We start from the raw sequence: 22,775 nt of genomic DNA, 5'->3' as shown, positions 1-22,775 counted from the left end.
GGTTGTCGATACTCGATGTTTACCTTTTTGATTCGCGTCGCTCTGATAGGAACCACCAACATCCGTCTCGACGATCGCTGTGGATCCATTAAGTTCGTTCAATCTCATGCTCGAGGAGATCGCTTGGATCGTGGACACCCGAGTTTCCGCGCGATTTGCTGCTTCCTGCATCGCTGCGAGCTTGTTCACCAAGTGGTGATTTCCAAGGAGGACGTTCTTTTCCTTCAGGACCTCCAACTGATTGATAAATCGACGGAATTCCTCCTGAAACGATCGATAGAACAGGGAGGGGTGGTGTTAAACGTAGGCGAGTAATGGAGCGTGAGGAATATTCACACTGCGGAAAAGTGGTCGATTAGGGTAATCATGTCCCCTATAGCGAGTCGCATTGTGTCCCAGCAGGTCTAAGGAGAACGAGAAACAAGTTTCCCAAGTTTCGAATTGTGTCTATAAGATAGGCGACGAGTAATTAATTAGTTCTGCTTAGATAGTAGACACCATATACTATATGCTATCTGCTTAGATAATAAATACTACGTAACGACCAATAAGAAGGTAATAAACAACAAGCAACGAGTATTAAATAATAGTTTATAAGTCATAAACCACAGAGAAATAGCTCATCGATCACCGATTATAGATTGCAACGACTGTGAAAGGACTGACAACTGGTCAGTGGTAGATAATTACTTGATTATTAATGCGATTCTGTTTCTGATTACATCATGTTCTCGCGTTATAAGTTGTCGGTATTGAATGTTGTCGTAATTACGAATTCACCAAACATGGCCGTAATTAATTTAACGAACCTATAACCTGATCGCCATTTGTGATTTTCAAAGTGTTCATTTTGTCGATAATTAAATGCAATCAGCGGGATCTAAATTTACAGCTCCCGGCATTAATGTCACTCAGTTGCGTGTAAATAGGAATTACAGTGCGCCATTTCGGAAATACATCCTCCCTTCGAGTACATCGTTCAATCTACCGAGCTTATTCAAGTCGAATAGCAATTTCAGCTTAATCATACGTCAAGTATTAAAACGATTTAAATGAAAATACCAATAAAATCTGGATTACCTTGTATGCAGAATTCTAATAGAGTTACAATGGCTTCGTAGTTTGAGTTGCGACTTAAATTGTTTATGTTTACGTAGGATTTAATTAAAGCCGTCGCAAAAGTCGTTCGATGGTTACCTGAAACGTTGAACAATCTCTTTACCATTTATTAAAACGAAGCTTTACTTCGACATTTTCGCTCCGTTTTTATTATTTGGTTCCGGAGGAATCGACGTTGCTATTCTATGCTGATTGTATTCACCTGAATCCACACAGAAGTACCGGTTGACAAAGCAACGACAATGTGGATCTTTCCCTTAGCGTAAGAGATAGCAAAATACACGGCAGCGTTTGCAACAAGATTATGGAGATTGCAATTAAAAATAATGGTTTGATTTCACGTGATCCGTAAAAGGCAATCTCATAGAAAATCCGCTTAACTGGAAGATCTCCCTAATGAAGTTTTCAAGAGACGATTACAAAGGCTACTAAAGTTATACTGGTAAATCCTCAGCGATATCCTATAAGCTTATTAAAAAACTCAATGCGAAGAATGGTGTTTTCCATTATTTAGTATATCCATTCGAAACTAGTCGAGTAGAGAATGATAAAAACTACTTTTATTACTTGTAATAAAAAAATTCTCTTCTCAGACATCGGTAGAAACTATTTGCAAGGTGTTTTAGGTACACCATAGTTGTTGCAATACGACAGGTGGACTTAGAAGAAACGTACACGTCACAGAATTTTTTGCAGAGATTTTTAGCTAAGGTTTCGAAAAGGTTTTCCGTTTAAATCCCATTCGGCGGAGGCTGGGTGTCGTTCGATCCCGTACAGTGCGTCAGCGACTATTTAAAATTTCCAAAGGGATTGCCGAAAGAGGGGCAGGAATCGTTCTGGCGATTGGGCAGATCCGGTGGCGCGGATCCTGGACCAGTTGCATTAGCCTCGACAAAAAGGTAGCGCGAAAAATGTCATCCGCGGGGCTTTTAGGACAGCGAAGATTGCCGGATAATCGCAAAAAGCCTGGAAAATCGCGCCGACCTCGAAGATATGGTCGCCTGGACGCGGAAAAATGACGGCTGGCTTCGAATCGGCTATGACGCTCGACCGTTTCTTCAGAATCTTCGAAAATGTACCTGTTTGGACTTCCAAACATTGTTATTGTCGAAAAGCTTAGGACGAATTCTTTATTCCTTTCAAATATTAATAGTACGAGGGTTTGAGACCCTCCAAATTACTTAACAGCACAGAATTTATCAGAATTATTTAAATTTAAGGAATTTGCAACTTTACCACCTTACTGCCTCATTCGACAATAGGAAATTTACGTATATTAAAGCGTATAATTTACGCGACAAGGGGTATTCAAGGGGTATTTTGGGCCCAGATACCTGCATACTACCCACGTGACCGACCCATACGGGATGGGTCAGTTTCTATTCGCCAATCAAGTATTTAAACAATGACCAAACAGGGAAAGCTCAGAAATCAAGATTAGATTCAGATTTTCAAGAACTTCTACCAATTGAACCGTTTATATATCCGCACTGAACATTTTCTGTTAACTCGTTTTATGTTTATATATTCGAATTGTTAATAAATCATTGTGTTGGCAAATAAGTGTTGTTTTCTTTTCTATTCACGAACTATCTCTTCTACGATATCACAAAATGAACTGAAGGTTAAAAGAAACTAATGGTAGAAACCACTGAGCATCTTCGAGATTACAGAAACGCATACAAAATGGAAGTTTGTTCTCCGGGGGGGTCTTAGCAATTATATTTCTCCGTTATCTCGTCGTCTGAGCCAGAGATGCCTTTGGATTCGGTTAGAACCAATCCGCCCTGGGGGAGGAAAGATATAATCTTAGAACGCGATCGTTATATCCGATTAGTTAAGGATAGAATTCAATCAGCGACGAGACAATCCCGCCCCTCATTAAGTTCAGACGGATAGCAAATCCGCCGATGGGAACGAAAACGAATCGAATTTTACGAAGGAATTGAACGCAACCTTCGAAGCTCGGGAAATTGTAGTCCCTCCACACTATCGCAAACATTGACTCCGGCTCCTCTAATGTCAATATTACAATTAACGCACGGCAATACGGTGCACCATTAATCGGCTTTTCGTACAATACAACCTGCTGTTTCAGGGTCTATTAATCGAGATCTGGCCGCATTGCGTGCAGGGATATATAGGGTGTATACCACAGTGATAACGACCACGTACATTCTCAGGGGATTTATCATCGGGGGGAAATAACCATTAAAAATCAGTTATCCAGATTTACACAAAATAATCCGCGTTGTTCGTTATTTCGGTAAATTTATAATCCACGTAATTTCGTCAGTTTCAATGCCACCTGACAAATCTACCGTGTTTGAATCAAATAAATTATTTTTCAACCTAGAGCCAGATCATTTTTTCGTTATTTTATTTCTCGATAAATCGTAAAGAATATATCGTTTCGAATGACGAGTTTCTGAGTTGCCCGATGGACTCTTCTTCTCGATTGCGGGTAATTATCAGCCTTTGAAAACCGTATCGCCTCGTTAAAACCGTCTTGTTAATTCACTATCGCTTACCCAGCGCATTAAACGCACTCTACCGCGCGAGAAGTTACCCGCGCGAATCATCCCTATTAACAGACTAGAACGTACGTTGCCACACGGTCGACGTAATACATTGCCCCGCGATGCATTTCGGGATCTCCCAGTAAACATGACGCGAAAAACCGACCGAGCTCCGTTAAGTGGAAAACAGATTCGGCCGTCGCGAGGAATTTTATCTACAGCGACGCCCATTAATTTTCGAACACCGCGAGCTATTCTTCTGCATACAGGGTGTCCCGGTATCCACGTCACTACCGACGAACAAGAACGATTCTACTGGAGAAAACAAGTCGAAAATATGTAACAAAACTTCTCCGTGCGACGCTTCGTTTCGAAGATAATCGAATTTGAAAATTTCTCCGGCGCGTCTGACCGTTCATCACTGTTTCTACTCGCAGTCAGTGTCTAACTCGAACTTGAGCTAAAAAACTATTTTAATCAGTAAATAACAAGTAAATTGTTTTTCTTTCAGAACATATTCTTTTTTTAAATGCTTTTCTAAGTCAACTAGATTGATGAAATTTCTAAATGATAGAAATGTGATTGAAGAAAGGAATTATGAAGGGGCGAGAAGAACCAATGTTATTGTTTCGTGTACAGGGTGTTTCTGTGTATCGATGGTACTACCGACGAACAAGAACGATTCTACTGGAGAAAACAAGTCGAAAATATGTAACAAAACTTCTCCGTGCGACGCTTCGTTTCGAAGATAATCGAATTTGAAAATTTCTCCGGCGCGTCTGACCGTTCATCACTGTTTCTACTTGCAGTCAGTGTCTAACTCGAACTTGAGCTAAAAAACTATTTTAATCAGTAAATAGCAAGTAAATTGTTTTTCTTTCAGAACATATTCTTTTTTTAAATGCTTTTCTAAGTCAACTAGATTGATGAAATTTCTAAATGATAGAAATGTGATTGAAGAAAGGAATTATGAAGGGGCGAGAAGAACCGATGTTATTGTTTCGTGTACAGGGTGTTTCTGTATATCGATGGTACTACCGACGAACAAGAACGATTCTACTGGAGAAAACAAGTCGAAAATATGTAACAAAACTTCTCCGTGCGACGCTTCGTTTCGAAGATAATCGAATTTGAAAATTTCTCCGGCGCGTCTGACCATTCATCACTTGTTTCTACTCGCAGTCAGTGTCTAACTCGAACTTGAGCTAAAAAACTATTTTCAGTAGCAAATAACAAATGTGTATGCAAAATTTTTAGTCCGTTCTTCAAGTATCGAAGTATAATTATTTTCAAAATATATAGTTTCTCTCTTTTTCGTAGATTTTTAACGATGAATTAAAAAAAAATTAAAATTAAAAAAAAAGATTAAAACTTTCGTATAGACCTAATGAATATATTTTGTTTTAGATCGTATTTAAAAAAAAAAATAGTTCCCAAAGTCAACTAGGTTAATGAGATCTTTAAATGATGAAAATGCAATTGTAAAAAGAAGTTACGAAGGGACGACAAAGACCAAAATCGACCAGAGATTATATTTAGAACTATATTTGTCGAGTTATAGTTCTGTTTCCCAGAAACCACCGTCGCTTCCGCAACTTTCAGATAAAGGATGACGGATGAAAACTTTTACCACTTTCTGTGTGTAGTTCAGACCTCGTCGGTGGACCATTTGGATTTTATCTATGAAAAACTCCCCAGCGAATAAACGTTACGAGAACGATGACGAAGTCAAAACAGCAATCGCCTAATTTATGGGATGCAAGCTCGTAGAAGGTTGGCAAAAAGTTGATGGAATTTAAGAGCGATTGTTTCCCCGAGTGAGATTATATTTCAAGCAAGTTGTAATTGTTTGGAGTTTGTATCGGTATAAACTCCGCGTGAACTTTTCCCCGGTGCTTAACACGACGCAAACTCGGCGCAGAGGTCACTGTAAGAGTGAAAATCTGAAAATTGCTGTTGGTAAAACACTCGTTAAACTAACTACCATTAAAGAAACTTTCTTTACGATCCGGTGCACCGAAAAGGACTTTGCCCGACAAATTAATGTCGCCTGTAAAAAGTGACGACGTAAAAATTGACTCTAAATTCGCTCGTTGAGAATATTTCTCGTCGATGGTATCGCGAAAGATGGTATGGGGGGTTGTGTCGTCGATTGGACGAACTATTTTGTGTAGTAACGATAGAATTGTTTGAAATAAAGACGTTCCAACTTTGTAGAGCCACGTTCCTCGCGGGGCCACCGGCCAGGTACATTAGCGAGGCGTCTCCGCGGAAGTACCATTAAAGACACATTTTTCGCAGATGGTAGCGGTACCAGATGCGACACGAATGTAGAAAATGTCGCGAGCAGGAACAGGTGGTTTACTTCGAAGTGCTCTTACCGTTGCTCCGTCGCTCTCGTCGGTGAAGATACCCTGCTGAAGGGAGATCGAGTTCGTCTGGTTACTGGTGCCCGCTGGGCGGCTGCTCTTCCCCAGGAATTTCCCGGTGGCCCCGGCATGTTTCGCGTCGTCCTTGCCCCCGCTACGGAACACCACGTAGGCCTACATTAAACAGCCAAGTTTCAGTCTAGCAGACACCATTTTTCCTCGTTCGCGTCGAGTCTCGCGAATGGGAAAGTTCCGGTGCCGTCGAAACTTCCATTGGGCCCCAGAGGAAATTTTCAAACAATTCCTCGCTAATGTTCGTTGAAAGCGAGAAACACAAAGAGCGAACGAAATAGAGAATAATGTTCGTTTGTTTATTGGGCACCAGAGGAAATTCTACGGTTCGATCACCGATTATACTCAAATTTTCAAACAATTAATCCCTCGCTAATATTTGCTGAAAGCGAAGAACACAGAGAGTGAACCGAAATATAAAAAAATGTTTGTTTATATTACAAGCTCGAAAATTGCTCGGAAGTGAAAATGTATGTAGTTTTCTTCACAAATTGCATGATTTTCGCATTTAAGTTTGATGTAGGAAAGTTTTGCTAATAACTCTATGAGTTTCTGGACACCGCGAAAAATGTCGAGGGGAAAGAGTGGCGAAAATTACCCGAATTGTAAAAAGTACGAAGAAGTTCTCTAATTGAAGCTACACATAAGACTTTATTATAAAGAATAGAACTTTGTGTTGGAGAAGATGGAATGCAGTTCGAACATTTAATTTAATTGCTAATTAGATGCATGTTTTCAGTTTGAATTTTCGATCGAATAATTAGTTTCGACGTGGTGTTAAAAGAAATATTGATTTTGTCAGTTTTTTTTAGACTTTACCTTCAAAGTTCCACCATTTTATAATAAATAGTTATTTTAAAAAATCCGTACGTGCAACTGCAACTACTGTCTTATAGTTTAAGAAAATTTTAATTTTTAACGAATTTTTGGAGGCCTCTGACGCTGGTTTCTACTATGGCTATAATAATTAATATTTTTATACGAAATTTTTACAAGAAGTAGCTCAAGAAATGTACTTTCGAAAACATTAAACATTCATCAGAAAAAATTTCATAGTTAGTCCCAAAAAATTCCTGAAAATTGCCTTTATTTTTAGCCGTCACAGTGGTTTCCGCCCTTAAATGTTTCTTATATTTTTGCATATCAAGTGCATTCTGTACTTTTTTGAGTATTTATGCATGAGTAGACCCCAGTATTCTCCATTTGGAGAAATAAATCGCTCGGTCGTCGATCGGTTGAAGACGTAACCGCGTCGATCGCGACGGCTCAAGAGTTGTTCGCGAAACGGTCTGCTTAAAGGCAATGATTTTTCATCCCCGCCGCGGTCCGAATAACAAATTGCCCCGACGTAGCTACTGCCCGGGCACTTTACAACTTCCGCGGCTCCGGGCCCGATGATCAATATGCAAGCCGCGGAATAAATAAATTTCAAGTGCCGCAGGGGGGAAAAAGGCGGTCAACGGTGGGACCGCGCTCCTGGAATTCACGATTCCGCGGCGATCGCGCCATTTGTTACCTAGCAGACGACGCAAAGCATAAATATAAAAAAGTCCAACGGTCTTACCTTGCTGCCGAATATGAGGCACAGCAGCAGCGTGACGGTAAGCTGGGTGTGACAGAAAAATATCACGTACAATAAATCCGGATTGGCCGGCGATTGCAAGAACAACCTGCAACGAGAAAGATTGCGCTCTCAGGGTTCGTTCTTCAGCCATCTGGACGCGTTGCTCGTTACGTTATTACGAATGGACCGTAACTACGAGACGCAGAAACGTATCCGAGATTATTAGAAACTATTTTATTCTCCTCCTAACGCGGAGACCAGTTTATTCGTACATCGAGAGTGAGGCAAGAAACCGCCGATCATTCTCGTCGACCAGACGGGACAGTCTATCGGGAACGTCCGATGTACGGCTCTAAAATTTCTGCGTGACGTTCCACGGGCATACCGTGGGCCTTAATAGGCTGGTCTATCGGTGAAAATGTCTGTCAAACTCGTTAAGTTAATTTGCTGTCTAACTGGTAATACACTGTCGCTAATTGGAGACCGGCACACCGCAGGGTGTTCGTCAAATGTTTAGAGCCAAACTCTGTCGCCGCGCCGGTGTCCTGTTAATTACGAAAGCTGCAAAATGTTATATAAAGAGAATTTCATGAATGTTTCGTACCTCGGGGCATTCGGTCGATGCGCATCGCGGAATGTGATCCGAGCAAACTCTTTGAGAGTCAACGTGCCTCACGAGGTCGCTTCGCGGATTGCCCGGCGCAATAACGTTTGTTCGAAGCGCCTCGAGAGCCTCGAACTTCCACCAGGAATAAACTCGATAGATAATTAACCGATCCACCGCGAACAAGACGCGTGCACCGCTGAAAAGTTTCGAGCGCCCTTCGAACGTTAAAATAAACCTTCGTTCGTGCTCCGAATAGACTGTATTCGAAATATTTTAATCACCAGCTAGTTTACTCCCGAACTTGCACTGGGATTATTTCTTCCACTCTTGTGGCGCAGTAAGTCCTTCATTTTTTATTTACTTTGATCGTAACTTTGTTATATAAAACAGTCTTAGACGACAACTAATTCAAATTCCAATTATACTAATGAAACTCCTATTGTCTCTCAATATGCAGAGAATTATTTTCCGCTATGATAATACGAGTTCCATTAGTATAATTGCTTATTAAATAAGGTGTCATCCGAATGAGACCGCGATATAACGATTCTATTCGTCTTTGTACGAATAAAAGTGTCAAAGTAAGATCATTGTGAATGGTTTACGAGATATTTCGTACTTTATGTCAAAGTCAAATATGAAACGCGTCGTAAAACATTCGTTCTTCGAACATCTGTCCTTAGTATCTCCATACGAAGTATGTTTGGAAGAATCAATTATCCTGAAGTATGCAATTTCGTTTAAAAATTTTGAAGTAAAAAACTCCCCGTTCCAAATTATTAGGATGTCGACCTTACAGGCGTAATAAAGCAATCGAGAAAAACCCCGAGACTTCGAAGTCGCAGCGTCTGAGTGTGTCGAAGGACAAGCGAACCTGAAAAAGAACCTGAACTTGCTTGAAGGCTGCCGTTTTTCAGCAGTTCGATCCGAAGAGTCGGTGCGGACAGGACACTGTAAAGTCCTGGGATATTTTCCTTTCCACGCGAATATACAGGGTGTTCGGCCACCCCTAGGAAAAATTTTAATGGGGGATTCTAGAGGCCAAAATAAGACGAAAATAAAGAATATCAATTTCTTGACTGAGGCTCCGTTAGTAAGTTAGTAAGTTATTAAAAAAATTAAATTAAAAAATTTCAAATCGTTCTGGAAAAATTATTTTCGGTTGCGGGGATCAATTACAATCATTTTTGGTTATTAGACATACCCTAGAAATCCTACTCACTTTCGAGAAAAAAATTCGAGAAGGTGTAAAATTTTTCGACAAAATTAAAAAATTTCAAATCGTTCTGAAAAAATTATATTTGATTGCGGGGGTCAATTACAATAATTTTTGGTGAATAGACCTATCCCCGAAATCCTATTCACTTTCGAGAAAAAAATTCAGTACGGGCAGAACGTTAAACGTTAATAACTTTTTAACGAAGCCTCCATCAACAAATTAGTATTCTTGATTTTCGTCTTATTTTGACTTCTAGAATCTCTCATTAAAATTTTTCCCAGGGTTGGCCGAGCACCCTGTATAATTTCTTTTTCAAAACCTGTCTTTTTATTAAAGAAGAACCTGCTTCCATTACATCATAATAACCCCCCCTGAACAAAAAACACACACATTTAAATCCGTATTGAGACTCACTCGAGGTTCGTGAAATAAGACTTTTCCATTTTCGTATTTTTCTACCGTTTTTCTAGCCAATTTCTCTGCGTACGGGTATAGTAAACTCGTAGCTCGCGCTGTTACTCCAAAGTTTTCCAGTCACCATATGGGCTTCCAGAAGAGTCGAAGGATCGAAGTTCTGGCTTCCATCTTCCCTTGCACGGGAGGCTCCAATTTCTCGAACAATTCGCTGTTCGTTAGACTCCGCTGTCGCACAGTTTAACATTACAAAAGCTCGACTTAATGAATTCCGTTATAATTAAGCGTATGATTAAGCGCCAGCCGAAAACACTGTGAATGACGCGAACATATCGTTAGCGAACTAACGTATATAGTCTTTATACGACACAGCCACCGCGAATAAGCCTTTGAATCAACGTAGGGACACGGTTTGACAAGGTCTATTGATCCAACTAGTTTCCAAACCGTGTAGTACTATCGGAGAATTAACATGTGTCGTTAGGTTCGCGATCCGGATTATAGGAACCGAATTATCGACGAAAGTTAACAGACGAATGTTTTTAAAAATGCAAAAATCGGCGAAAAGGAACCCGAAAATTTCCAACCATCCTTTGGCAAAGGTTCACGTGTCGTGCGTACGTATGGTGATTCCAGGGCGAGCGTAACTCGACCCCGCCGCGTAAAATGTTTGGCTTAATTCGATATCATTCCAAACACTGACTATGGGTAAGAGGCGGCGCACGCTCGTAACATTACTTATTCCAAATATGTTCCCTCGCACCGACGCATAACAGCTTCCGATGTTCTGCTCCAGTTCACGGCAAATGTAGCCGCGTTTCAACAGAATACATTATTAAAATTAACGATTCGTAGCTGGAACTATTGTTACGCGCTCCGAGGATGCGTTCGACGTATCAAATTCATGCAGTTGCAGACAGTGATAATAGGAAGGATTCGCGCAACCTCCCGATCAAATATTTTTCATTAATTAACGACGTTGTACTATGGAAATATTATTACTTGCACATACTAACATCCCTCCCCTCGATTCTAGTTGCTACTACTCTTTCCTTTCCATAACTTCGTTGGTTGCTTAATGATCATCCTTTCCACCAGTCAACGATATAAATGAAGAATTTTAATAGATATTAATCGTGTAACTTACTGTATTCTATTAATAAAAAAGATTCTTGTTATTTAAAATTTTAATTTGCGTGTGTTAGAAATTCCTCGAAAAACCAACTTTACACGCTGACGGTTCTGGGGTAAGTCCCAAGAGGTCAAGCATAATCCTCTTACCAGAAGGCACCCTCGTCTACTCTACTCTGTGGCCAGATCCTCAAGGAACAGAGTTCCTATTCTTTAAAGCAAAACAACGTCGGGTCGCTTGCCTTTTCCTTACATACCCATGTTTCCTTTCAAACAATCCTATGATTAGCTACGTAACTTCGAGTCACCAGCCATCGACAGGCATCTGAATTGTATCCTTGCAAACATCCCTCTTGAGCCACACGCTGTTGGATTATTAATAAATAATCATTACAAAACTGAATCTAACAGTGAGGAAGACTGTCCATTGGCTGCATACGGAGACCGTATTGGCACCATCGGGACTAGAAACCTGGGTCTGCTTTGTCGTCGAGGGCCAGGGAAATAAACATGATGCAGGCAATGGTTTCTTCCCTTTTTAAGTGGACGTCAGATTTTCTTTTAGGGGATCTAAGCGTCGCTTCACTTCTTGTTCAGTTTCAACACAGTAAAGGACGTCCTTCCGAACCATTAAATAAAGTTTCACTTTTACTTATAAAGAGTACTACTTTTTTACCCAATTCCAATACAGACTAATTATAAATCGTCGAGCTAATTGCCCTCGACGTCCCTTAGAAACAAACTATCGCTAACACGTGTGACGTGTACGTGCTATAATTGGAAAATCGTCACCAATCATTATCTATATTTTTCAACGAATTTACGAACGTAACAATGAATCCAAACGCGATAAAATACCTTCGACCTTTCTCGTTTCATTCACCGGTTAGCTTTTACATACAGTCTGCCCGATTTTTCTCTAAGGCGACTCAATCTATTGGCTGGGTACACAGAAGCAGTTTCGAGTGGAACCTGCCCTTTGAAGTTAAGAGCCCCGCTTCTTCGTCGATTCGCTTTTATTACGAGAAGAAGAACTACAAAATCGTATAATACTCTTCAAAGGTCAGGCTTAATAATTCGTGATCTCTCTTTCTCGAAGCTGCGGTCTTCGGTTAGGAGTTACACGATAGGATCTACGACGGATCGTATTTCGATCGTACAAAAGCCCTCGTAGCCCGCTATTAGCGTCAAAGGGACTTTGAGTTAACAGAATTTTGAGATATACTCACATCGAAACGTTGAGGAAGACGGACAGTAGAAATTCGTTGTAAATCGCCATCGAGATGAATCGACTTTCATTGAACTCCGACGGGGTCTTTCTCACCACGATGCACAATCTGATTCCCCATATCAGAAATATCACCTCGACTGCAACAAAGTAAAAATCGTCTTTTCTGTAATCGTCAGTTTCATTTTCGTCGAAACGCGAACGTGAATAAGGGTTTGATAGGAGAATTGATCACCAAACGAATGACTAGTCGAAACAAAGGAAATGGTAATTTTACAGACGTTTTTTAACATTCCGTCGAACAGTGGAAGATTTAACAATCGTCTGTCAACCAAGTTGCCAACGAAGTTTTCAATGACTATTGAGCCCCGATTTGGCTGTCGTTACTCGATTTTTCCATTCGAGGCTCGTCGAAACGCGCGATACGAGGCGAAATAAAAGAAGAGAGACGTGCCATCGGATCGCCGCAAAAACTGCCAGCCAGATCGGTTGACGGTACCTGTCGCGAACGAGCTTCCACAAAAGTGACGTACGTGCAGTAATTGGTTTTTTCACCGACGAATTTTTTTTCTTTCCGCCCTATAATCGTACGACTGTCCGTCGAAACCGGAATCATAGATCGAGAAGGTAATTAAATAGGAGGATCCCGACGCTTAAATTATAATTCGTATTAAAAGTACGCGTGGCCAGTTCTTTTCCTTGTAAACTCGATTTCGGTTTATTTGCAATTTTTTAGACACATTCGAGACCAGCAACGTTACTATATATTTCAAATCCATCAAAATCCCAGCCCGCAAAAAGTGATTCGATGTGGAACGACCATTTATTCCATCGGTACCATTTATACGACGTTATAGTGTTTGCAGAGATCCAGTACGTCGACGTTTAAATTTCCATTCGCTTGGAATTCAATTTTCCATGAAACGCGAGCTCCCGGGCGCGAAGGAAAACATTCGTTTCTCGCGATGTTTAACGTCCCTCTTTTCTATCGAGGCGATTATCGCGAATCCTTCGATTTCGTTACAGCTTTTCAACCGACGAAACTCGTTTTCCAGAAACGAGTATCTCAGCTTCCGGTTGATGGATTCGTCCCGATCGGTTGCGCTCCGATTCGCATCTCGAAATTAAATCGCCCTCGTCCCGTTACCGCTATTGGATTGTTACGAACCTTTCGTGGATTTCTTATCACGGATGCTGAAACACCACTTTTCATTCCAAAGGAGCATTCTCATCGGTCAAAGTACGCTTCGTTCTTTGTTCTTTTAATTAAATTTTGATCTGTTTATTAATCCGAACGGATCATATTTCTTTTCAAATTCAAAGTTAATATAATCGAAACATGAATTCCTTTCGAAATTACAAATAGTTAATATTGTTTTCTTTACGCAAGTATTATCTTCGATTAAAACAGCGTTAAAGTAATGCATTATATTTTCACGTTGGAGACTATACGAATATCAACAACAGTTTAACGTACTTTTTTATATATCCTTAAGAATTTCGAGTATTTAATAACTCTGCGAGGAATTAAGCAAGCCCAGAACTTTTAGTTGCGCCAACCTCTGTTACGGATCATTATCTTTCGTGAATAATAGTACTTTTGCTAAAACTGTAGGTTACGTGGATTTCAACTTACGGCGCGTCGGAAAGTAAATGGAAGAACGAGGTGGAAGGAATTTATTATTATTTCCCATAGGCAAAGTTCCGCGGGAACCGTCGCTCGAATAAATTCACCGTCGAGTTCGAACACCCCTGCAAATAAAGGATGAAATGAGGAAGAAAGCAAAAGAAATGATAGCCAATTTTATCGCGAAATGAAAAGTAACGACCGCGGGAACCGATTTCGTTCCCGCTTCCTCGATTCCGCGGCGACGACATAAATAATCCTGGCGGGAGTAGCATCCGTGAAACAATACGTAGCTCGGAATTTATCCGACTCGTAGCAATCTCAAACAAACGTAATAAGGTACAAACGAGGCTGGAAATACTATCTCAAATATGGGCGAAGAGCAATAATTACTAAACATTTCGTGATAAGAAATATGTGATTTCGTGCAAAACATTTCCTCGCTTGCGGTTGTATTCGTACATCAGAAATCCTATTCTATGCAGAGCCATTATATCGGCTAGACAGTCTATCTGGCGTGTAGGTAGCAACTTAGTTAATCTTGCTGACGCTTATTTAGCAAATTACGTGTACAGTATTATGGCCTGTTAAGTATTACAGGCTTAGCCACGGTAGGATACTGAATAGGCAGTCTTATACACCGAGTCTGAGGCTTTATTGATACGTGACTAGCCTTCTGCAGGGGAGCATTGTATCCAACTAGGGGAGTATATATCCTTAATGACGTCTTCATTAGCAGATCCACGACGAACATAAATCCGTTATCCTCCCGCCTTTGATAGGACCGCGTCTCAGCCGCTCGAAGACCTTAACAGTTTTCTAACTCGATTATAATCGAATAAATCCTCCGTCGTTCCTTCGATCGTGCAAGTTGATAAATGTTTAACTCACGTTTCTTTGGACGGGCCGTAAAAGAAACTTTCCATAGTCGCGATATAAAAAGTATCGGACGTAGCATTGTTCTTCCGCCACCAGCAAACGCGTGACTTTTCTAAGTCGTTCGTATCCGAGAAAAACCACATTTCTCTCGTAGCGTACACCGAAACTGTACAATTTCTGTTTTTTTACCCCGCGTTCCCTACTGTTTACACCTAGTGGTTAAAAGTACAGAACGTGTAGATTCGCTTCAGGATTGTTTGTTCTAGAAAATCACATTATCTTCGAGTAAATATTTATTTCAGAGAACACGACTTTCTACTCGGAACGGGTTACTTGTTAGTCGACGGCGGGTACGTCGCGGAAATATTCCAGCGACCTGGAATAAAAACTACGAGGCCGAGTTTTTGCGTTTCCGGGGGTACTAAAATCGCGGGAAAACGAGCGACACGCGTGCTAGTTTCGCGGTTTACGGGGAGGAAAACCGGCCGGCGTGTTACCGCTGGCAAAATATTGAATTAGTCCGTGTTCTGTTTTTCAGGGAGCCATAAAGGGGATAAATTGGATTGCGAGGCCTGTGGGTATTATGAAACGATAACTCCACTCACGACATCCTTATTAACGCTAAACCTACCGACACTTCATATACACCCATTCCAAGTAAGACTGGTCAAATGACTTTCTTTTTCTCTTTTACGAGGCAACGTATTTCTAATTTTTTATTCATACGATATCCTTCTCTTTTGTGTTAAAAAAATTTTTTAATTTTCATCGGATAGAGGATAAAACGCCCTTGAAAATGAATTTTGTTCCAGTTAGTTCTAGAGAAAATAACTATTTAAGAAAAACTGCTGGCTAGCAATTGCCCAAACATCCAGTATTTAAATTTAAATTAATTTTCAATTAAATAAATAATTTATGATCCGGTTTTATCGTACACCAGTCGTAAGATCGGTAGAAATTGCTGAAACTTCTGTGGGTATGTAGCGTCAAAGTAAATTTCAAAATAAACATAGAAGATAGAGAAAATTGTAGTATGTGATATGATCATTAGGTAGAGGATGAAATGCCCTTTAAAACGAGCGTTTGTGAGAGTCGATAGCTTTATTAGTTCCGGAGATATAGCGATTTTAGTTTCGCGTCGATGCGGTGGTTAGTTCCGGAAATAGAAGAGTCGGAAGCGTTTGTTTACTTTTTCGCTACGGCCTTGTCAAGGCCGTTGACCGCGCGCGCACATTGAAAGTAGGTCAGGCGCCAGACGGTCACGAGTGTCACGTACGAGACAAGGAGGTCCGGCGCGACGCGTCAGACGGAGACAGCGATAGTCGAATTAAGAAAAATTACCTTTTACATAAATTACGATATCTCGAAAACGAAAAGTCCGATCGACAAAAACCAAAAACCATTTTAAAGAGGAAGGTTTGCCGCCGCTAACATGTGGCTCAAAAATGAATAAAACACTAGTAGTTTCGGAACTGCACGCGTCTAAAGTTTAACTATTTTTAATACGCATTAATAGCCTTCTCTAAGGCGGCACGAGAGATCACAGTGAAAATTGAAAAAATTACCTTTTACATAAATTACAATATCTCGAAAACGGAAAGTCCGATCGACAAAAACCAAAAGCCATTTTAAAGGGGAGGCTTTGCCGCTTCTAATGATGGCTCAATAATTAATAAAACACTAATAGTTTCGGAACTGCACGCGTCTAAAGTTTAACTATTTTTAATACGCGTTGATAGACTGTTTTAAGACAGTGGAAACATGATTCTCTCCTTTCGTCTTTGCTATATATATATGTATATTTGAAGCTAACCAGAATTTGGTGCCAGATTTTGTTCAGTTTTTTACAAAAAAATATAAATCATTCAACCGGTCAGATGGCCGGTTGTGGAAGGCAAGACAGACTACATATTTTTCTCAGAACACAAACAATAAGAATAGAAGTGAATATTGTAAAATTCATTGTACGTATACTATAAGAAAAATCGTGAAATTATATGGTGCTAAAATAACATTGTACGTTATAAATTCTAAACGAAATTTCAGAGACGGTCATTTAACCGGTCATGGTAGGTTTAGTGTTAATAAATGCACGTACGTTCCATTAATCTTCTAAATTTGATGTTCAGGGCGGGCCAACCACCTAACGATCGTAATCCCGGGATCTCTGATAGCTTAAGATACGCAGGAAAATTTATTTCACAGAGGTTTCGAAACAGTTTGATCGGAACTACTAAAATCTTAAAATTTGATACATTTCAAACTGATGGTAAATTGTTCCCATTAAAGACTCAGAATATCAGTTATGGAAACCCGAACTAACAACTATTCTTCGTTGGTGGTTTCCACAATATTGCATAGGGATCAATACGCGTATACGATTTATCGTGATTCAAAGGGGAGCTCTTCGAAAGCAGGTCGTATTTACTGGAATTATAATGGTAGCGAAATATACGAGAGGCTGAAGTTCAGGGGAACGTTTGCTCAATTTATTGCGCACGGAAGGCCTGAAATTCTGCTCCTCGTACGCTACCATGAGCAACAAATATTTGTGAATTTATATGTATATTCGCTGTAACGAGTTCACCATGTTGCGTTTATAAAGCCATCGCGAAGCGTTTCTCGCCTTCTCCAGATTCTCCGCATCTGTCTTCCATTCGTCGCACGGTTCTCCGAAATTCTCGAAACGTGACAAAGGATAAAGCAAGCATCCAGATTTGCTTGAACATTGGTTTAAAAAAAAGAAACTAATCCCTTCTTTATGCCTTAATAATTCCAGGAGATTCCTAGAGCAACTTGTAAAATCGTTATTAAATAAAGACTGTATTTTTCGAAAACTAACACATTTTTCGCCTGCATCTACTTCGAAAGGCCATTTACGAAAATTGCCACTGTCTGCCTAAATCTCGAAAAGCAAAACATCGAATCGAACGGTATCTAGAAACTTTGTCTGCGTTGCTGAGTTAGGGGAAAGCATCTTGAAAAGAAGCTGCACCGGCAAGAAATTCTATTAGCCCGAGAAAGTTTATCCGACGTTAAACTCACAAAGGGAAAGGAAGAATGAAGGATCCTATTGAACATCTCTCGGTGAATTCAAAATTGAAAAGTTTGAGAATAGGTAAGACTGTGTTGCCGTAAAACCGCAAATCTTTTAGATTACATTTTAACTTTGATTAACGATGCTGACCGTATACTGCCGATAAAAACCGACAGAAGGGGCGATTCTTTGTTGAAAAATGAATGGAAAATGTGCTATACACTTTTCCTGTCCGAGTCTTCGGTTCGAGGAACAGCCACGTTAAAAGTCGTTGAGCGGCGGTGCGCTCTGACGCTGCAAGACGCCATTATTAATGCGCGCATCCGAATTCTAAAATTAATTTGCTCGCGAACGATGCGTCGTACGGCGAAAAAGTATTATTAAATTTCGATTTATTTTTCAACGTGGGACCACCTAATTTTAAAAGAATCCATAAATCAAATAAAAGCTAATTACCTGAAAAATTAGTGGAACGCGAAACGAACGTAATTCCGTTCCGCCTTGGAAGATTTCCGTCCGAATAAATCAAGCACCTTTTCCTTCTTCCCTTTAAAGACACTCTTTTGTTTCCACTCTTGCGAACGGGGTAACTTCTGGAATTTCAATGCGTCGACTCGTCCTCCAACATCGGTAGGAATTCTCTTCTGTTTCCACGCCTTTAACGATCCCCTCGAAAAATTCTTCGAAGCACTTTCGGGGAGAAGTTCTGCCCTATCCGAATTCCAGACACGTTCGCCTATCCGACGACAAATGGCCTCCTGTCGGATGGTTCTTAAACGGTCTTTGATCGCTGATTTCCGCGGAGAATGCATGTTATGAGTATCATAAATTCTCTGGTCACCTACAGAAGCGTCTCGAGTTTTCGAGATCTCTCTAATGGTTGTCTGGGCGACGATATTGCTCGAATTTACGAATCGAAGAAACTCCCGAGAGTTTCTGGGACCTGAGATTCGTTTTTTTACGAATAAAGTCTGTTAATATGGGTCCCTGCACGTCCCATTTATATCCACCAGTAGTTTTCGATGAACTGGCTCGAGATTCGAGCCTGATCTCCCGGAAGTCCTTAATATTCGGAACGTTACTGACGTTATCCTTAATCATTGAACCCCACGACGTATGACAGGTCCCGTAATCGCGACGGTGCCACCTAAATCAGCGCGTATTACCTTGCATAATTTAATTGTGTGACCCCTTTTTCGAAGGTAATCCCTCGGATGAGATTCTTTATCGCGCGGTGAAGATTGGATGAGAAACTTCGACCTTACTCCGCACTATTTCCACATCCCGAATGTCCTTTCTACTGCAATTTGTGTCGGTTTCATCGAACGTGGATGCCCTTGTCAAAATGAAATTTTACTACGAACGTTAGAATTTTAGATCGATCCACGAGACAGAACCTGGCTGTCTTTAAAAACACATTATTTTAAAATTAAGAAATATTTCAACGCCGCTGAAATCCTCGAGGGTGTGTAGACCCTACAGGTTCGTCGATTTTCTTAATAAAATGACGCTAAAATTCCAGCGAGCTCTCAGACTAATGAAAGATTACACAGCGAGCGAAGTTGTTGACACGATTTTAATCTTGGTAGAGTGTAATGGGAATTACAGGGAAGCGGCGCGAAGATATCGTGAAAGACACCGAAATCGACGGTACCAAACGACTCGAGGCGGAAGATCCTTCAGGCATGTCAACAAATTTCCAGTGGAGAGCTTGAAAGGGTTAACAGAGCATTTAGAGGTCGAGTAAATCGTTGGAATCGGGCTGAAGAGCTGGAGCCAACTGGATCATTAAAAGAAAAATATTTAAAAAATTAACACCACTTTATCAAGATTAATCCACTTGGATGGTTGAAGTTGTAGAAATGTCTGTTAAAATGTCCCAGTGAACGCGCGAAATATCGCGACTATCGTTTCCCTCGTGATTCTTTCGACGTTGTCACGCTATTAGAGCACTATTTCAAAGATTCTGCGAAACTTCCACGCACGAATATTCGTTCCTCATTGGACACGCGCCAAAGGAGAGCGATCCTTCCACTCGCGAGAGGTTCTATTTGTTAAAACGCTGGCGTTATTCCCAGAAGTAAAGCCGCTCCGGCAGTCTATCACCTTAACCGCTCGGTATTTCTCGAAAAAATTACCATTCTATGGGGACAGACGAATGGTTATCGCCGGAGGAAATAAATCTATCGCGCCAGGAGTCAGAGGATCCCGTCGTTGGCATCTATTGGTCGGCGTTAAGGAGGCGATCGAAAACTTCGACGAGCAGTAAAGCCTCCATTATATTCGGTTGATTAAACGTCGATTGCGTTTTTTCTCCGCTTAAACAAGCGAACTTCTCCTTGCACGCGGTAAAGATAAACCTTTCTCGATGAGGCAACATTTTGAACAACTCTCCGAGAATCTCCGAGACGCCATTTGTAACTCGAATAACGGTTTATCCAGCGTTTCAAAGAGGAGCGCATCGGTGCTCGGAGCACTTTGACAGGCTTCTCCTTAGTTTACCTAATTCCTTCTTTCACATTTTCTCTCTTCCAGCGCCCATTCGGAATTCCCTTCGCAGACCTTTTTCTACCATCCGTTTTAACGAAACTGACTCATATTTTTCCATTCGCATTCATTTCTTTCACTTTTCGACCCGCCTTCGCGTGCTAAGGAATACCGGAAGAACGGGAGATAAAAGGAAATCCCGCGGAACTCGTGCCAACTCGTCTGTATCTCTTTCATTGCGTTTCACTATGGAATTCCGTCTACCCTTTGATAATGGGAAATCAGAATTTTGAACTTTCCCGCGACACGGGGCCCAAAGGGCGAAATTTCGATGGAAACTCGAGCGTGCACGCGGTTTTGCGGCCGTCTTTGGTCCGAGTTTACGCCGGCCAGTCGATCGTAATTAACGGCCAATTCGTTCTAAATGGCTTTTACGCGGGAACCTGATCGTTGGACCAGGCAAACTGTTTTCCATCGGATTGGCTGCTAATCTATTCGCGAATGATTTATTTGGCAACTTTAATCGGGGCAGTCTCATGTGTACCTTGCAAAATTTAACCATCTTTATTAATTTTTTTTAACTGAATGTAACATCTAACGCTATAATTTATTTTCGCAATTTGCTTAACTATCCTTTGGGAATACAAAGTAAATTTTTCAATAATATCTATTGACTTTTCATGTTTTTATTACCCACGGTAAACATGTGTTTAAATGTAGGTGATTGCAGCTCTCAAGGTTGACTAAATCAGAAGAATCAAAAAGATTTTTATTCGGTAGGTTTCCTGTTATGGTCCGTAGTAAAATAATTAATTTATCTTGAAAATTGGCAAAATGGCGAAAGCTTAAATTAAAAATTGCAAAATTTTTTCACTTTTTTCCGCAAACTTTTTAGTAAAAGTATATGATATACTCATTATAGAAATATAATTTTGGTACGGGCGAGAGCTATTAGTATGTGGAACAACGTGTAAAAATTTTAGAGGAAATGAACGTGTGGTTTTTGAGATTTTATCTACGTCAGTTAAGAAAGTAACATTTCGAGAGAAACGCATTTAAAGTCTGCAAGATCATACTAATCAATCCCAGATCCATATAGAATTCCTTCTAGATGGCACAAACGCTAGAATTATGACTTTTAAAAACAGCAGATGTTTCTTGACATCGCTCGAAGCAATAACTATGGTAATTACTAGTCTCAAAATTTAACAGTACATTCTTAAATATATATACTTTAAAAAGTGAAATAAAAGGAAATTGATTTTCCTGAGGTCTCACGTGAGACTGCCCTCTTAAAAATAAAATTCTCGACAGTGATATTTTCAAAACGGAAGCAAACTATTCGAAAAAGTCTGGATACGAACGTTTTACGTTAAAGGGTAGTGGAAGTCAATGTGTCCTGAAATAAAATTTGATTTTTTCCTCCCATAAATGAGTAAGGCAAATATGGAATGAAATGATTGGTTCCAAACCATTTAATTTGCTGAGGATTAATTATTGTAGGGAGTGTGTTATCGGTCGTGGTTCGAGGAAGAAAGGAACATGCACAACGAAATGGTTTCATGTGTTAGGCCACTCACGTATAGTGAAACTGTGATCCCACCAGTCGGTCCGGCAGAGATAAGCCTTGAGGTCGTCAGCGGTTCGGGCAACTATAACCACAGGAGGCGCGACCAATGTACGAATGGTTAGGAACACGCTGAATATCATCACGATCACGCCTAACCGTTTCAACAGGCTGCCGTCGGTTATTTTCACGGCTTTCGCTGATTTCACTCTGAATATCACCGATATCCTGAAAGCAAAGCAGAGCGAGGTTTAAATAACATTCGATTACGTCGTTCGTGCATTACAAAATGACAGGTCACCTCGTGCAACAGTTCATTTCCGTTAATAGAAGGTTAATTAAATATTTAAAATATATTTCATTTCATCAAACTTGGAATAACTTTCTTCGAAACAAAATTAGATGTTCGTTTGGAAACTTTTCAACATTTCCCCTCTTGAAGTTGAGAGACTTTGGTGTTTTACGGTTTTGTCAAAACTTGGGGAACATTTTGCCTCAAAAAGAACTTTCTTTGAAAGAGAGAGAAAAAGAATATTCGAACAGCAGTGATCCTACGAATCACATTTTTGTTCCGAACAAAAGGTGCAGAGAAATGGGGGGAAAATAGTAGGCCATTTGGCCCCCGTAAAATAACTTTCTATTCCAGAAAAAATTGCCACGTAGTGAAACCGTACCTTCGACCAGGTTTTTCGCTTTTTCGCTAAAAAAAAACCCCCAACGAAAACTATCAGAGGTCGAAAAAAACGCGATGGAAGATCGCGTTCCGTTTTCGAACGAGAGTATCCGAAGAATGGTGGACCCGTCGATCTTGTTGACCTTTCGAGAAACGGGTATACTCAACGTGCAGCGTAGGTCAGTTTCTTCTTAACGAGTCCCTTCCCAGAGCGAAATCATTGTTATACCAATAAAAGGGCGTCAGTGAGTCGGAAAAGCGCC

The 22,775-nt window shown here is 40.5% G+C and overlaps 1 protein-coding gene across 2 annotated transcripts in view; it reads right to left on the bottom strand.

Annotated features, from left to right (window-relative positions):
• Positions 1–22,775, bottom strand: part of LOC143346682 (metabotropic glycine receptor) — a 144,565-nt gene that overhangs the window by 6,537 nt on the left and 115,253 nt on the right. For both annotated transcript variants that reach the window (XR_013080491.1, XM_076775018.1), the window contains exons 8-12: positions 21,853–22,067; positions 12,244–12,382; positions 7,644–7,749; positions 6,020–6,181; positions 24–264 (exon numbers count right to left, since the gene is read on the bottom strand). Coding sequence is in view for 1 of the 2 variants with exons in the window: in XM_076775018.1 (XP_076631133.1) it covers positions 24–264; positions 6,020–6,181; positions 7,644–7,749; positions 12,244–12,382; positions 21,853–22,067 (863 nt within the window). In the remaining variant the exon portion in view is untranslated. The remainder of the gene's footprint in view (positions 1–23; positions 265–6,019; positions 6,182–7,643; positions 7,750–12,243; positions 12,383–21,852; positions 22,068–22,775) is intronic.

Source organism: Colletes latitarsis, chromosome 10, assembly GCF_051014445.1.
Source record: "Colletes latitarsis isolate SP2378_abdomen chromosome 10, iyColLati1, whole genome shotgun sequence".
NCBI lineage: Eukaryota > Metazoa > Arthropoda > Insecta > Hymenoptera > Colletidae > Colletes > Colletes latitarsis.
This window is presented reverse-complemented; position numbering and strand designations above follow the sequence as displayed.